The sequence below is a fragment of the Lampetra fluviatilis genome, chromosome 33 (genome assembly GCF_964198595.1).
Source record: "Lampetra fluviatilis chromosome 33, kcLamFluv1.1, whole genome shotgun sequence".
Classification (NCBI taxonomy): domain Eukaryota; kingdom Metazoa; phylum Chordata; class Hyperoartia; order Petromyzontiformes; family Petromyzontidae; genus Lampetra; species Lampetra fluviatilis.
In genome coordinates this window covers 4,641,012-4,655,650 of record NC_136307.1, presented here as the reverse complement: position 1 = coordinate 4,655,650, position 14,639 = coordinate 4,641,012, and the positions used below count along the sequence as shown (strand labels likewise).

At 51.6% G+C, this 14,639-nt stretch overlaps 1 protein-coding gene across 1 annotated transcript in view; it reads right to left on the bottom strand.

Annotated features, from left to right (window-relative positions):
- Positions 1 to 1,100: 1,100 nt before the first annotated feature.
- LOC144943877 (F-box only protein 11-like) overlaps positions 1,101 to 14,639 on the bottom strand; it is a 33,454-nt gene continuing 19,915 nt past the window's right edge. The window contains exons 12-23 of the mRNA XM_078871714.1: positions 13,909 to 13,913; positions 13,760 to 13,845; positions 13,349 to 13,443; positions 12,635 to 12,757; positions 11,484 to 11,569; positions 10,339 to 10,415; positions 10,071 to 10,214; positions 9,280 to 9,390; positions 8,534 to 8,641; positions 7,709 to 7,817; positions 6,888 to 6,986; positions 1,101 to 5,509 (exon numbers count right to left, since the gene is read on the bottom strand). Of these exons, the coding sequence (XP_078727840.1) occupies positions 5,380 to 5,509; positions 6,888 to 6,986; positions 7,709 to 7,817; positions 8,534 to 8,641; positions 9,280 to 9,390; positions 10,071 to 10,214; positions 10,339 to 10,415; positions 11,484 to 11,569; positions 12,635 to 12,757; positions 13,349 to 13,443; positions 13,760 to 13,845; positions 13,909 to 13,913 (1,173 nt within the window). The 3' untranslated portion in view covers positions 1,101 to 5,379. The remainder of the gene's footprint in view (positions 5,510 to 6,887; positions 6,987 to 7,708; positions 7,818 to 8,533; positions 8,642 to 9,279; positions 9,391 to 10,070; positions 10,215 to 10,338; positions 10,416 to 11,483; positions 11,570 to 12,634; positions 12,758 to 13,348; positions 13,444 to 13,759; positions 13,846 to 13,908; positions 13,914 to 14,639) is intronic.

Sequence of the window (14,639 nt, the reverse complement as noted above, 5' to 3'; positions counted from 1 at the left end):
TTCTTGTGTTCGTCTATGCCTTGTCTGTTAATAAAATGTCTTTTCTATATATCTTTGTAAAAATGTTGCTATATATGACACGTGAAGGCTTCTAGGTAAGATAAAAAAAAAGTCTTATTGCGTTGTGGTGGTTCTTCACCACACTTATCCGTGCGGGTCGGCGAGGTAGTTAACGTCACGCCGCTGTGGTGAGACGTTAACCACCTCGCCTGGCATACAGCAGGAAGGGGGTTCGATCCCTACCCTGATGCCTGTATAGTTGAAGTTTGCATGTTCTCCCCATGGTCGCGTGGATTTTTCTCCGGGTTCTACGGTTTTGCCCCCTTCCACATTTAAAGAGTATTTGGCCGCGATACATTTCCACGTGATGATAAGCCACTTGTCGTTGAGCTGCCCCCCCCCCAGCGTTCCCAGGAGACACCGCAGTGGCACGCTGTCACGTGAGGGGTGGGCCCATGGGAGCACGGCCACGACCGCCAGGTATCCCCAGCACCACGAGGAGGAACACACCCCCCTACCGCCGCCCCAGAGTGAAGTTTCCTTACCTCGTGACCCCCACCTGTTTCCTTACCTCGAGGAGGCGCCTCGCCCCTCCATGTGGAGTGACGTCACCCGCTAATTAATATTAATGGCGGGGTCTATTTCGAAGACGTCACCTCTTCATGATTATTAATGAGGGGGACTGGCCGACGGAGTGACGTCACGAGCGGGACATATTCTTGGCTCATCTTAGTCATTGGGTGCCTGCGTGCTGTGCTGCAGCAGAGGAACCGAGTTTACTAAGCGCCATTCGGAGACGAGACGACTGAGCTCATAACCACGGAACCAGGTTTGTTTGCATTTGTATTGGCCACAAATACAAATGCGGTGGGGTTGGTGGTACACACAGTGGCCGGCCACACTGCAACTACGGAGTCGGCTTCCATGAGTTTGATTCACAGCCGCGGGTGACGTCAGTGGTAGTGATATCTGAACCGGTCCTGAACTCACTGGCCGGCGTGGTTGAAATATGGCCAAACAAACCCTGACCGATGTGGGAAGGGCCCGGGGCCATCAGAGGTTCATTGCCAAAGGATAACAAATAACGTCAACGTCTATACAGGCGGTATCTGTGACACTTTCTGACATCAAGTGGTACCGATTCCGCTCTGGAACACAGACGACGACGATTTGATCGAGAAAAAAAAATGCTTGACAACAATGAATACAGCATGACGTAGAAAGCCTCCGAAAAGCTGTCCAATTCCTTTTTTTTTAATTACAACTATGCCATTTTTATGACAGATAATACAAACATACTGTAATGACTTAAGGAATTGATACAAAGCAAAGGGGTAAAGAAGAATGCCAACTACAGGAACTTATAAAACCTAAGAGACGCGCGCGCACACACGCACGCACATAGTACACGCTCACACGCACACACAAAAGTCCAAAAGAATACAAAATTGGTCTGGAAAGCGGCGGTTATGTGGCAGCCAGCATACAACATACAGGTACGGCCAGACTCCACTCGTCTATAGCAGCAGCAGCAGCACTAGCAGTGGCTTCATCAGCAGGCGATTACATCGATGAGCAAATCCCCCCCACAATGCTCTCGAGTGGTCAAGGAAGCACCCCTCCCCCCCCACCCCTCTCACAGCTGTCGCAGCAAAAATGCCTCACGGGATCGCGAGGCGAGAAGGGGCAGCAAATGCCAAGGAGAAATGGCGCTCCAAACCCAAACCTGAATTCCTCGGGAGACATTTGAGCATTCGTTTGTGCCCACTTCCACTTCCACTTGCGCGCAGATTTAACAAGGGACAAAGGTGTACTCACAAATAGTATTCGGAAGGCACGACTTGTCATGCGTGGCACGTGTTCACCACATTGCACGTACAACTCTCAAGCCTTGTCCAGACCACCAAGCTCAACAGCTGAAGCTGTGGGCCCACGTTACTGTTGAAACCAATAACTCGATAGGGTTGAGTAAACGTGGCCAACAATGCCAAATGGCCAGCAGTGAAACGGAAACTGGCGGCAATGACACAGAGGCAAAACTCTGCGATTAAATATATTTGTTTCTGGCTTGCAACACATCTTCCTGTTGTTCCGGGTTTCCTCACCATGTCAAGAAAAGTGTCGGATTTGAAATGTTCACTGATCATTTGTCAGTCTTGACGTATGCTCCAGAAATGGCGTTCAAGAATTATTTCCAGGGCCTGGAGCACCATTTCCTGCTTCGCGGTTTTCCCACCAGCAAAAAAAAGACTTCAATAGTGAGCACGAGATGCAAGAAACCCAGCCTTCACCCAAAATGACAATTTTTTTTTAAACAAACATGATGGTTGCCGATAACCGTAATTGCTTATAAAGGACACAGACTTACACCGTGGCGCTGACTGATTGTTGTGGTTGTTGTGTTTATTAGAGGCATGTAATGATTCAACGCCCATCACCGTTCCATTAATTGCCACCATTCGCAAATCGCAACCCGATTAAATAAATCTTTTCTCGTTTTCTTTATGTCGCGTATAGTTTTATCTCCCCGTACGGTTCCAACGTCTTCATCTCCTTTCACAGGCCTTGGCATAGCGGTAACATTTTGCATAACATTTTACACGTCGTTTGCATGAATCGTAAAATTTAACCGATTCCTATGTGCGCCGTCGGAGACGAGCGTATCGCGAGCGTAAGAAACGGTGGGAACGCCATGGATCGTTACATGCCCTCGGTGTTTTTGTGACGCGCGCCGGTCAAGCCGCGATATGGAGAGGTCAGCGGGCGGGCGGGCGCCCTCCTCTCTTTCTCCCCGTGGCTTTTATTGCGAGGGGACAGCGAGGAAAGCTTGACCACGCGAAAACAACGAGCAGGTTTGGGAGATGGTGGTGAGTAAGGTTTCAGAAATGCAAGTTCCGCTAACGGGAGTGACGATTCTTGCCGAATCGCTTGCTCGCTTGCTCGTCGCTGCACCGCTGTGCCAGGGTTTGGGGGGCCGGCAGTGGGAAAATAAATTTGGACCCACGTCGCGAACTTTGTGCCGGACATTTGGAGCAAAAAGTGGGGGGCGGCTCGTGGGCCCTTCGGGAGCCACGAAGATTTCCTTAATGTAAGTAGCGCCTTGGCGAGCTTTGCATCAATCGCTTTTGTCAACTCTCAAACGTTATAAATAACAAGTCGGTTAAAAAAAAAAGAACATCACGACACTATGACCGTCATACCCTCATCACGCACCCACCTCCCCCCAAACCAATCAACCCCCACCCCTATCTCAACCATCGCAGGGACAAGCGGTCTCACGAGCATTTGCTCAGCAAATATTTTGGACAGTAAAAAAAATATTCCTGTTAACAAAAATATTTGTACGATGCGACAAAAAAATGTCAACGAAAAGGTAAAAATTCGAAGGGTTGGTCAACAGCGTTGGGACATCGGCTACAGTGGCGGTGGTTTTAAGAACGCAGCGGTTTTTTTGTGGGGGGGCTGTGGGGGGGGGGGCCGTGATAGATGTCTGTACAAGCACGTTAACGCTGCACGTGCCCCCCTCAATCCCCACCGCCGCCACCGCGCGTGAAAGAGGGTCACACACGCCAGCCACCCCGTCTGCAACCCCTCCCCGGGGGAAAAAAAAAACACGACTCCTACCCACGCACGACACTAATGCTACACGAGGGGGGGGGGGGGGGGCGACAGAGTGAGCAATGCATTATAATAGTTATATATATTAATTGACCTTAAAAGAGGTGGTGTTGTGAGGGTTTTTTTGGACGGGGAGCGGTGGTACAGAGGGATGGTGGAGGGAAGTTTTGAGGGGGGGGGGAGCAGTTGAGTGGGGGAGGGGGTCACAGCAAATGTGACAGATAAAATTTGACAATCAATCTTTAATTCTCGTTTTTTTCTCTCTCTCGTTTTTTAAGGCCCGGATTTTCAAGTAAGCTAAAATAAATCGAGCAAATTCAAGGACGGTTTAAACATGGCACTAAAGCGCTCTTTGCTCCATGCAAGAAAACAGCGGACCTGACTCGGAGGGGGGGGGGGGTCCCACGTTGGCTGAGAAAGTTCTGAATTCCATAGGGGGTGGCGTGGTGTGGAGGGGGGTGGGGGGCACATGGGTGGGGTGTGCGCACGGGTTATGCGCGTCCACCCCCCCCCCCCCAAAAATGCTTTTTGCAAAAAACAAAAAAAAATCGTAAATTTCTTTGTTGTCCGTCCTCGTTTTTCTTTCCATAAAGCAAAAAAAAAGAAGATAAGAAAAAAACCATCGACTCTTTCACACAAAATGCAGTTGAGCGCAACCGGTACGTTTCAAAATGAAAAAGATTAACCACGAGGGAGGAAAAGGAAAAAAAAACGTTAAATGAAATAAAACCACGTTTTGCGTTCTTGCGCCACAGCGCCTCTCTCGGGAGACGGCGGGCGCGCAGAAGATAATGCTTGTTTCATTCCGAACGAACGTCAAAGTCAGCGAGGGCGCTCGGAGGGTCCCCATCAGACGGCTCGGGTGCGGGGGGGGGAGGCCCTAAAGTGGCTTGAATCTCCGCGTCTCGTGTTAGTGTTTTCCTCGGGCCGTCGTGGCGACGTTCTGGACGGCCGCCACGTCCTCTCTCGTGGTGCCGTCACCGGCAGACGGGCGGGTAGCGATGTGAAAAGTGTTCGGCGACGAACGCCGCCGGTGTTTTGCGCGGTGCAGTTTTGTGAAAGTAGTGCGAAGGAGGCCAGAGGGTAGGTAAGGGGGGGGGGGGGTGAACAATGCTGCTCTGTCTGGGGGTAGCTCGTTTTTTTTTTACGCCCTCTTGGCCAGGTCATCATCCGTCCCGGTCACTCGGCGGAGACACGGCGAGTGTTCTGTGCCGTCGTCGCTGCCGCAGCAGCCGCCACCATCGCTCGGTCGCCGCTCGGTCGTCGCTCTGTCGCTGTGCGTTGACGACGCAGACTGGGGGACGCTAGTCCCCGCGAAACCGCTTGAGAGAATTTTTAAAGAAAAAAGTAAGGGGGGGGGGGGGGGAGGGGGGGGAAAGTCCCAACGCGAGATGCGAAGACGATGGCGACAACGGGATACGGCAGCGGCCCCGGGGCTCGGCCATTTTCAACGAAGACCGTCCTTGTCTCCCGAGCGCCGTTCTGCGCGGCAAAGAGTCTCGGCATGACGCTGGAAGCATTCGTCACCGCTCCCGCCGGCGCGGGTGGTGCGGGGGAGGAGAGGGGGGGGGACGGCGGCGACACGGTGGGCAGGTGCGGTGGTCGAGCATCGGTGAACGCGTCGTCCTCCCTCTCCCCGCCACCGCCAACACCGTCGTCGTCGTCGCGACACCACCACCACTACGGCCGACACCGTGACGACCAGTCCTCTTGGTCGTTACACACTGCCGACGCCCGCCGCCACCGCCACCGCCCCCCCCACTAGTTGTGCTGCAGCGTGTTGGACTCGATGGGCGGCGCCGAGTCGTACAGGGTGTCCGTGTCGTGCGTGGGTTCGCCCGCCAGCGTGCATGGGTTGGACAGCGTCCCCGCGCCGCAGTCGCAGAAGAATCTTTCATCGGCGGACGGAACCGCGAATGGCGAGCGAGTGTCGAGGACGACCCCCGCGAGGGTGCACATGCAAGCGGACACACATTAGGACAAAAGCACACACGCGTATACACACACACATGCATGTCCACGCAGAGACACGCACACACAAAGACAAAGGTGCCCTGTAGTGCTTTTAGTGAGCTCCTCTGAAGGCCGGCATGGCACACGAGGGGGTGGCGGTGGCCAACACTACGCCGGGCCGCCTTTGTCACCCGAGTGGGGATGTTTGCACATTGCATCAGATTCTGATTTGAGGCTGAGTCGACCTCGGGGAAGGCCCAGGTCCGGTTCAGATAATCGTCACTGGTGTTGGCCTCGGACGGGAATTGAATTCAGGTCGCTGGGTTCAGTGCGGCACGCTAACCGCTGCACGAACACACCTCGCTGAGTCGATTCGCGTGCAAACGAACATGCACAGACACACGGATGAAGAAGTTTCCCATTCAGCCTCGACATAGCCCTGTCAGCAAATGATTACAGGCATTCGTTGACATATGCGATAGATGCGTTCCTGGAAAAACGCTCATTAAAAAATCTCGTATGTCAAAAGGAATTTCCCTGTAAGAAATGGTAAAGGAGGGGAGGGGGATGGGGACTTTCACTCGCCTATATTATCCTAACCAATATCAATACAATACACGTACACAATATAATACTTGGTCCTTAAATTCTTAACCACCTGTGTTCTCTTGCTACAGTTCCCTCTCATTAATTTTCCCTTCACCACCTGTGCCCCTTCCTCCCCGGATGCGAGACATCCGGCCAACTGTGTTCTTACTTATCCCTTCACAACCTGTTCTCTTGCTAATTTCTCTCGGCACCCCGTTTGTTCTTTCTATCTTGCGACTCATTAGCGGCTCTGTGTAACGTTTCTTCCCCATTTAGTCCCCGACACTTTGTATCTACGCCGTCGTTGGTGCCGGTGTACACGCGGCGAGATGCTGCACAGTGCAGCACACTCCTTATCATACCGCACTGACTGCTGGCAACGCCATTGGGTGGCGGTGCCGGGCTAGGGTGGGGCGTACGTCGAGGATGACGTTCCGAAAATGACCTCGCGCGTGTCGATAAAAGGTCTCGATACAAAGCGCGTTATTCCAAAATGGTGTAGCACAACAGCGCATCAAACCGAGGGTTGCCTGTAAAAGGAATGGCACTGCACACGAGGTCACAAACGTGGCATCACAGTGACCTAAGCGCGGTTTTGCGGGTTAGGGCTGAGCTCGTCTCGAGCTTTTGCCACGCACTGCTGCGGTGGGGGGCGGTGGGGGGTGGGCACCTCCACGAAGTTAACGAAGGAAGCCTGCGACGGTGTGCACGTGTGCGGCGACACCCACCTGTCGTGCCGGATGAACTCCACGTCGTGGCCAAGGTGGCACTTGGTGATGCAGTTGATGCAGATGGCATTGCGCTCCGTGGTGTTGCACGTGTGACACCTGCGCTCCGCACGCACAAACGCAAAAGGACAAACTTCACACAGGTCGGGTAACCCTCGCCTCCACGGGGCCGGACCACAGGGCGTGTGTGTGTCCCCCCCCCCCCCCCCCCCGTGCCAAGACAATAGATTTAGAGTCTCCAAAACTCCGGTGATCGTGACTCACCACAGTCCGTTTTACCATTTGAATTTATATATTTTGTATTATGTCTATGCTTGTTTACCTAGGAAAGCCTCACTCGGGGTGATCGTGGCTTTTGCTATTGCGGCACCTCAACTCTGGAACTCGTTGCCCTTCGAGGTCACGATGTTACAGATCTTCAAATCTCGACCAAAAAACATATCCATTTGTAGTTATTTTCAAACGTCTTTCTCACTTCTTCTTTCCTTGATCGACGTTAACTATTTCCGTCTTTCCGTGCATAGCGCCCTGAGAACGATTGTTTTGTAAACTTAAATGTTTATTTTAAATATAAATCTTCATGTCATCGCACGCGGTCCCCCACTTGGGTGGGGCAAACGAGGCTAATTTTCCCCCTCCACAGGGATCCTGTTACGTCATAATCTGGTTGCTATTCGCAGAGTTTCTGTTCATCCCCCACCCACCCCCCACCGGTCTGCAGTCGGTGTATTTGTCCCCGGCTCGCGTTGAGTTGCAATAAAAAAAACAAAGTGGCGGCCGTGTGCGTGGTGAGTGCGAGCGGGGTAGTTAGCGTCCGCCACCTGTAGAAGTCGTGCATGGGGTAGCTGGTGTAGCTGGAGATCTTGTAGAGGCAGTGACCCCGCGACACCGCCTTCTCTATCGCGTCCTGGTTGTTGCCGACCTTGTTGTCTTCGCGCATGCAACAACACGCACACGCACAAGAAACAAAATAAACTCTTAGAAGAAGGGTCTCACTTTAAACTGCATGGACAAGGCACTGGGCACAAGGGATGGAGGGGATTTCAAAGGCAATCCCAAGTCAGGTGAATTTTTACAGATGGAATCATAAAGGCCATGTTTTTTTTTTTAAAGGAAGTATAATGATTTAACACTTCTTTGGCAGAGTTAACTGTCAATTTATAATCACGTTTCGCTTTCATCTTTGGCCGTGATCCATCCGCTGCCGACTGAAGGCCTCCCCCCCCCCCCACCCCCCCAAGCCATCGCCATCCCTCGCAGACGCAAAACTGCAACAATCCATCTCGCTCCAGCACACGAGCGGATCTCATCGCTCCACCTCTGCGGTGGACGTTCACTTGGGCACGTTCCTCCCTTATGGCTGCCGTTATGCCGTTATAGTTTCAACCACCGGCCATTATCCCCCGTGCCAACTTAACCCATCTTAACGGTCAACACGACTGCCTCTAACTCGCCTGTCCTCTCGAATCCAAGCGTACCCCCCCCTCTTCCCCTTCTCTCGTATTGTATTGACTCACGTCCCTCGGATTGTAACATAGCAAGCCTCACAGCTGTGTTTTGCCACTTTCACCCACGTTGGTGATCGTCGGCACATCACAATGCGACGTTCTGTGCCACCGTGACACGCATCTTCCCTGAGCGCGCACCTTTCATGATGACCTGGACACCCGTCGCAACAAAAAGGCCCCCAAACTTGTTGTTGAATATCTGGTTGTCCTCCAACGTGGCGGTGGCGTGGTTCGTGATTTCTATGCCTGCCGGGGAGACAGGGACACAGACAGGAGAGAGACGCAGGTCAAAGGAGACGCGCAAATGTTTTATTTATTTATAGAGTGCCTTCGAGGCGATGGTGGGGAATAAGGCGGCGATGAAGGTGGTGGCAGTGACCATGGAAGTGGTGGTAGTGGTGACGGGTAGCGATGACAGTGGTGGCGATGGAGGTGGTGGAGTTCGTGAAGATGGGAAGTGGTAGCGGTATTGGAAGTTGTGACAATGGAGATTGTGGTGGTGGTGGCAGAGATGACGGTGGTGGCAGAGATGATGGTGGACGTGATGTCGCTGGCAGTCGTAATGATGGCAGTAGAGATGGTCGTGATGGCAGTGATGGTGACAGTCGAGATGATGGTGGTAGGTGGTGGTGGTGTAAATGTTGGTGGTGATAGTAGCAGTGGTGGAGGTGGTGATGTTGTTGGCAGTGGCAATGGTGGCAGTAGAGATGGTGGTGATGGCAGTGGCGGCGAGAGTCGAGATGATGATGGTGGTGATAACGGCAGTGACAGTAGCAAAGGCAGCAGACGCGGCGTTGATGGTGGCGGAAGCGTCGATCGTCATGGCCAAACGATGTTGACTGTGTAAACACGGACCGGGCCCGGTTCGACCCTGGCCGGCTCACCGGCGGCGAAGCCGTCAAAGATGCGGTTCTTGCGCAGCGTCGGGTGGCTGTTGGTGCTGATGAGCACCCCTGCCTGAGCGTTCCGGAAGATGTCGTTCTCCTCCAAAACGCCTTCACGTACGGAAACGAAAATTAACGTTTGAGTAACAAGAATATAACGAATCTTTCATCCATAACACAGGTTTGTTTTTGGGTTACATCACGTAAATATAAATGTGTCGTTGAACCCGCCACCACCCGACAGAGCCAACTAGTAAGGGTTGTCACGTAAACAGAACGTGACCAATTCGTTACTAGTACAGCACACCGGTGTGTTAGAGAGCAAATCCACAATATTTTTTCTCCACCATACCGGTGTGCTGTACTAGTAACGATTTTGCATGTTCCGTTTACGTGACAAGCCGTACACTGATTGGCTGTGTTGGGTGGTGGTGGGTTTAGCGACACATTTATATTCACTTAATCTAACCAAAAAAAACCTGTATTGTGGATATTTATCGCGAAAGCCTACGTGTTAAACAATCTTTTATACATTATCTTTACCAGATTTATCGTGACCACCGTCGCCACCCCAGCTCCCTTAGTTAGAAAACGTAAAAAAAATGTAAAAGCGGTTCCAGCAATGATAGGGCTATTGCCACAACTTTGCACCCGAGTTGCTCACCCCAAAGTATATGCATAGCCAACCGTGCTAATTGGAGGTGCGGGGGAAGGACAACAAACTAAACACAAATCAGTTCTGAATAAATGAGTTTTCAATCTACGGTGATCACTGGGAAGGTAAGGGTTACCTCTGCCGCCGTTGAAAATGCAGATTCCTCCGTCGCGTCCGCCGTGGATTTTGTTGCGCCGCAGCGTGGGGTTACTGTCGGTCTTGATCCAGACGCCCGCCATGGCGTTGTCGAAAATCTCGTTGTCTTCGATCACGCCCAGGCCTAGACGACAACGACCATCGTCACCACAGGTTTGACGTCGCGCGCGACCGCCGGGGGCACCTCAACGCCGGTTGAGAGTGAGATGGAAGGAGATGAATTGATGGCGGCGAGATGGGTTTCTCACCTGAATTGTAAACCAGAATGCCTCCGTTCTGCCCTCCCCAGATCTTATTGCGCCTGATCTTCGGATTGCTGCCCGTCCTGTGGGGACGACAGCAAACAGGTCGTCGTGAAATGACCGCTAAAAAAAATGACAAAGTTGCCACGCCAGTGCATTAACCCCAAGAGGATGCAAACCTGGGTGCACAGCAGATCCGGCAATGATGTATCCGGCATGCATGTTACTACATACTCTTATATGCAAGACATTTAACATCTTAATACAATTTATTAACATGATGAAACCATGACTTAAATCTTTCGTGACTGCAGGATTTTATATTCTTGGGTCTTTCGGTAAAGTCACGTAGATAGGTTCAAAGAAAATAACCTATCTATGTGACTTTACCGAAAGACCCAAGAATATGATGAAACCAGTAAGTCGTCTTCTGTGAGCGAATATATACATTATTGCTTGTATGGGTCTTCCAAATTGGACCACTGGAACAGGACTTTACCGAAAAAACCAAAGAGTATGAATCCTTGCAGTCACGAAAGCTTCAAATCTAGAATTAGAGTATTTCAGGGTTCCGTCCTGGGGTTTAATCCTCCATGCCATTCAGTGGCGCAAGCAGGTTTCTAATGCAAACATATGCATTCTAACACGTGTCAATCAAGCTGGTATACAGCGTAACTCGGCAGTACATTTTTTATCGATGAAACGACTGGAATAATGTTACTGCAGATTTTTGCCAAAAAAAGCTACACGGATGTGGCCGTCCATATTGGTGAGCTGCACACGAAGTTTTGCAGCAAATGGTTGAAGGGTTTTGTAATTTTCACGTAACCATTAAGTGTCCTGTGAAGGACGGACACACGGACATTGTATTTCCTGGCCGTAGTAGTAAGTTACCGAGCGGCTTCATTAACCAGGGGCAGCACTCCATTTTCCCTCGCCTCGCATAAATCGTCATGCTCCATCACATGGTTCCCCACTAGGGTGTGGCAATGAGCCCAATTTTTTCCCTCCCTTCATAGGGGGGGGGGGTCCCCTCGTCACGCCGAGATCGGGTTGCCGTTGCGGAGTTCTGCATCCCCTCTTGCGATCGACGACTTGTACCGGGCGCTCGTTGAGTTGCAATAAAACAAATAATCAAGGGCAGTGCTCACCTGATCTGCACACCCGAGTACATGTGGTTGTAGATGTCATTGTCCTCGAGCACCCCGTGCCCATTGTCGTAAAAGTACACCCCGACCTGCAAGCACGCGCGCGCGCACACATTAACAATTGCGACAATGAACGGGTAAGTAACGACTCATCGATTAAAATGGACTCGTGCGCTCGTGGTACATACATCGAACGACGCGTGCGGGAATCGGTTATTTACATTTCATGGAAAAGACAAGTGGAGATCAGATGGCTCTGGCGATAACCGTCTCCCCAGTATCTCTCCGCCTCTCACTTTCTCTCTCCCTGCAACTCCTCCAGTCACCTTGTTGCGCGTCTTTCTTTTCATTACTCGAATAGTTTTTCTTTTCTCTGTCTCTTTGTGCCTTCTTTATGCGTGTGCATATGTACAAGTGAGGTATCAGTTACCCAAGCAAAATCGCTCTTGATACCGTGCAACCTAATCTGCTTACGTGTGGACGTCCCTGGTTGCAGACGTCCACATACAATCTATTCAGTTGCATGCAACTGAGTCGCGCAGCCGGCCAATGAGGTGTGGACCCGCATTTAAGGTATATGGCTGTATGTGCTGTGTGTGTGTGTGTGTACGTAGATTTGGGTCTGTCCTGTGACGTCCTATCAGCGAGCCTTCGACATTTCACAAAGCCTCAAAGTGCACCTAGCCTGGCCTAAAGCACTGTGATGATGTCACCGCCACTTTGTGGCGAATGGCGGCTGTTATAGTTGTTGATTTTTATGGGAAGAGCGGCAGAAGAGATCGTGACGATGGGGAGGTGATTAAAGGCGGTAGTAGTTTTTGGCAGCGCTGACGACATCGCATGTAACAATGCATCGACTCGTCGATTCATATACGCTCTTACGCTCGCGATAGATTCAAACTGTATGCAAATTATGGTACGTTAAAGTTACATTTAGGCGAATGGATTGAACAAAATTCCACAAAATGAGACAATTATAAACAACACTAAGAAGACGCAAAAAAATCCTTGGATAGAATAGCGACGCCCAAATCACGTCAATTCATCGAATTGTCGAGAGGGGGGCAATCATGAGACGCTTTAGCGACGACGGCGACCGGCGCCAGCGGTAGCAGCGGCGATGGACGGTGGGTTTTGCGCGCCGGTCTCTCTACCTGCTTGCCGCTGTGAATGCGGTTGCGACGCAGCACCGGCGTGCTCCCCGTCGTCACCCAGACTCCCGCCAGCGTGTTGCTGTAAACCTCGTTCTCCTCAATCACTCCCTGGCCCTTCTCGTGCTGCCAAGGGGCGCACGTACGCAGAGGCAGACCGGCAACAGCGACAACAACGGTTAAAGACACACAACTAAAGCAAACACTCAAAATTTGTGCCGCGTCAGGACGGGAGTAGAACCAGTACATTTGTGCATTCATGCCATTCTTATAGCGCAAGGCTATCACGAAGGTGTTCTGTTTCACAGACGCTTACAGTCTGCAGTAGTTTCACAGTAGAGGGTGACGTTGCTCAGTGGCTTCCTCCAACGTGGGAATTTGCGAGTAATTTACAAATGTGGATCGCGACACCCAGGCGCACACGGCCCACCATTGTTTTTGAACAACCTCAAGGGATTTTAACGTCCACTGCGAAGAAGACGGTGCACGTATTTTAAAGAGTAAATTAGATGGTGCGCATTTTATTGCGTGACAAAAAACAAGTATTCGCCAGGGCGGCCACTGGCTACGGTACCGCGAGCCTCTGCAACAAGCGCCAAAAGCGTAAAGCCGCTGAGCCGTGCCGCTGCCCGGCCGTGTGGACCATCCACAATCAGGACGGGGGCGGCCGATGAGCTGCCAAGAATTCTGAGCCGAGCCTCCGCCCACGCCACTCACGACGTAGATGCCGCCGTGCTGCCCATCGTGGATCTTGTTGTGCCGTACGATTGGACAGCTGTTGCTGCGGATCTGAATGCCGGCCAGAGCGTTCCCTGCGGAGAGAGAGAGATAAAAACAAACAAACGAGAGCCGTCTCGGACAGAAATCGCCATAGATTGTTCTCATCTTGCTTCTCTTTCTCCTGATGACATTGTCCAATATGCTCTGAAGCACTGTGAAGTATGGTTAAAATAACACCCATGGCCTGGCGAGATGGCGAAGGCATTCCTTCATCCAGCAGAACTTTGCCAAAGGGAGGTAAATTATTTTTTATTATCATAATTAATATATGTTCCAGTCGTGCTACTGCCATTATTATGATGATGACGATGATGCAAATAGCGTCATGTTATGAGATGCGCAAGTTACCGTAAATGTCGTTGCTTTCAATCAGGCCACGGCCGTCGCCAAAGATGTACACTCCGCCCTGGTTGCCATTGAAAATGGTGTTCCCTCTGCAGAGCACACGCATTCAAAATCTGTCACGGAACGCAGGATGATGGTAAGCACATTCCTGCGGGAGCTAGTAGGAACGTTGGGTTGCTCGGTCAATGGCCAGGGTCAATGGCGGCGTGGTGTATTCCGCAAATATGGCCGACTGTGAGGGCGGGCACAAGCCGGCGTGAGTAGGTTAAACGTTGAGTTTAATAAGGGCACCACGGTGTGACCAGCCCCTCCCCACCCCTCCCACCCCCCATCCAGCCCCACCCTCCCCACCCCCACCCTCCCCACCCAGCCCCTCCCCACCCAGTCCCTCCCCACCCAGCCCCTCCCCACTGTCCCCACCCAGCCCCTCCCCACCCTCCCCACCCAGCCCATCCCCACCCTCTCCTCCCCACCCAGCCCCACCCAGCGCCTCCCCACCCTCCCCACCCAGCCCCTCCCTCCCTCCCCCACCCAGCCCCTCCCTGCACGACGGACGGACAGACACAATAATCCCCTGTGGCTGGTGTAACCAGGAGGTTCCTACCAGTAAAACTAGGGTATGAAACAATGTATCGAATCATCGGTTAAAATGCAGGCTTACGATCACGACACATAGATCGAATCACACACACAAGCATTGGTAAATGTATACAGTACCTTTGTTGCAAGTATTTGTTTAACAATCGCACTTAAATTATTTTATCTGCAGACATGGAATTTGCCAAACTTTGTAAGTAACGAAACACAATGTATTTTTGTGTGCAGACATTGCACATGCATTGTGTGTGTCATGTGTTGTGTGCATATGAGCGTATGTCGTGCG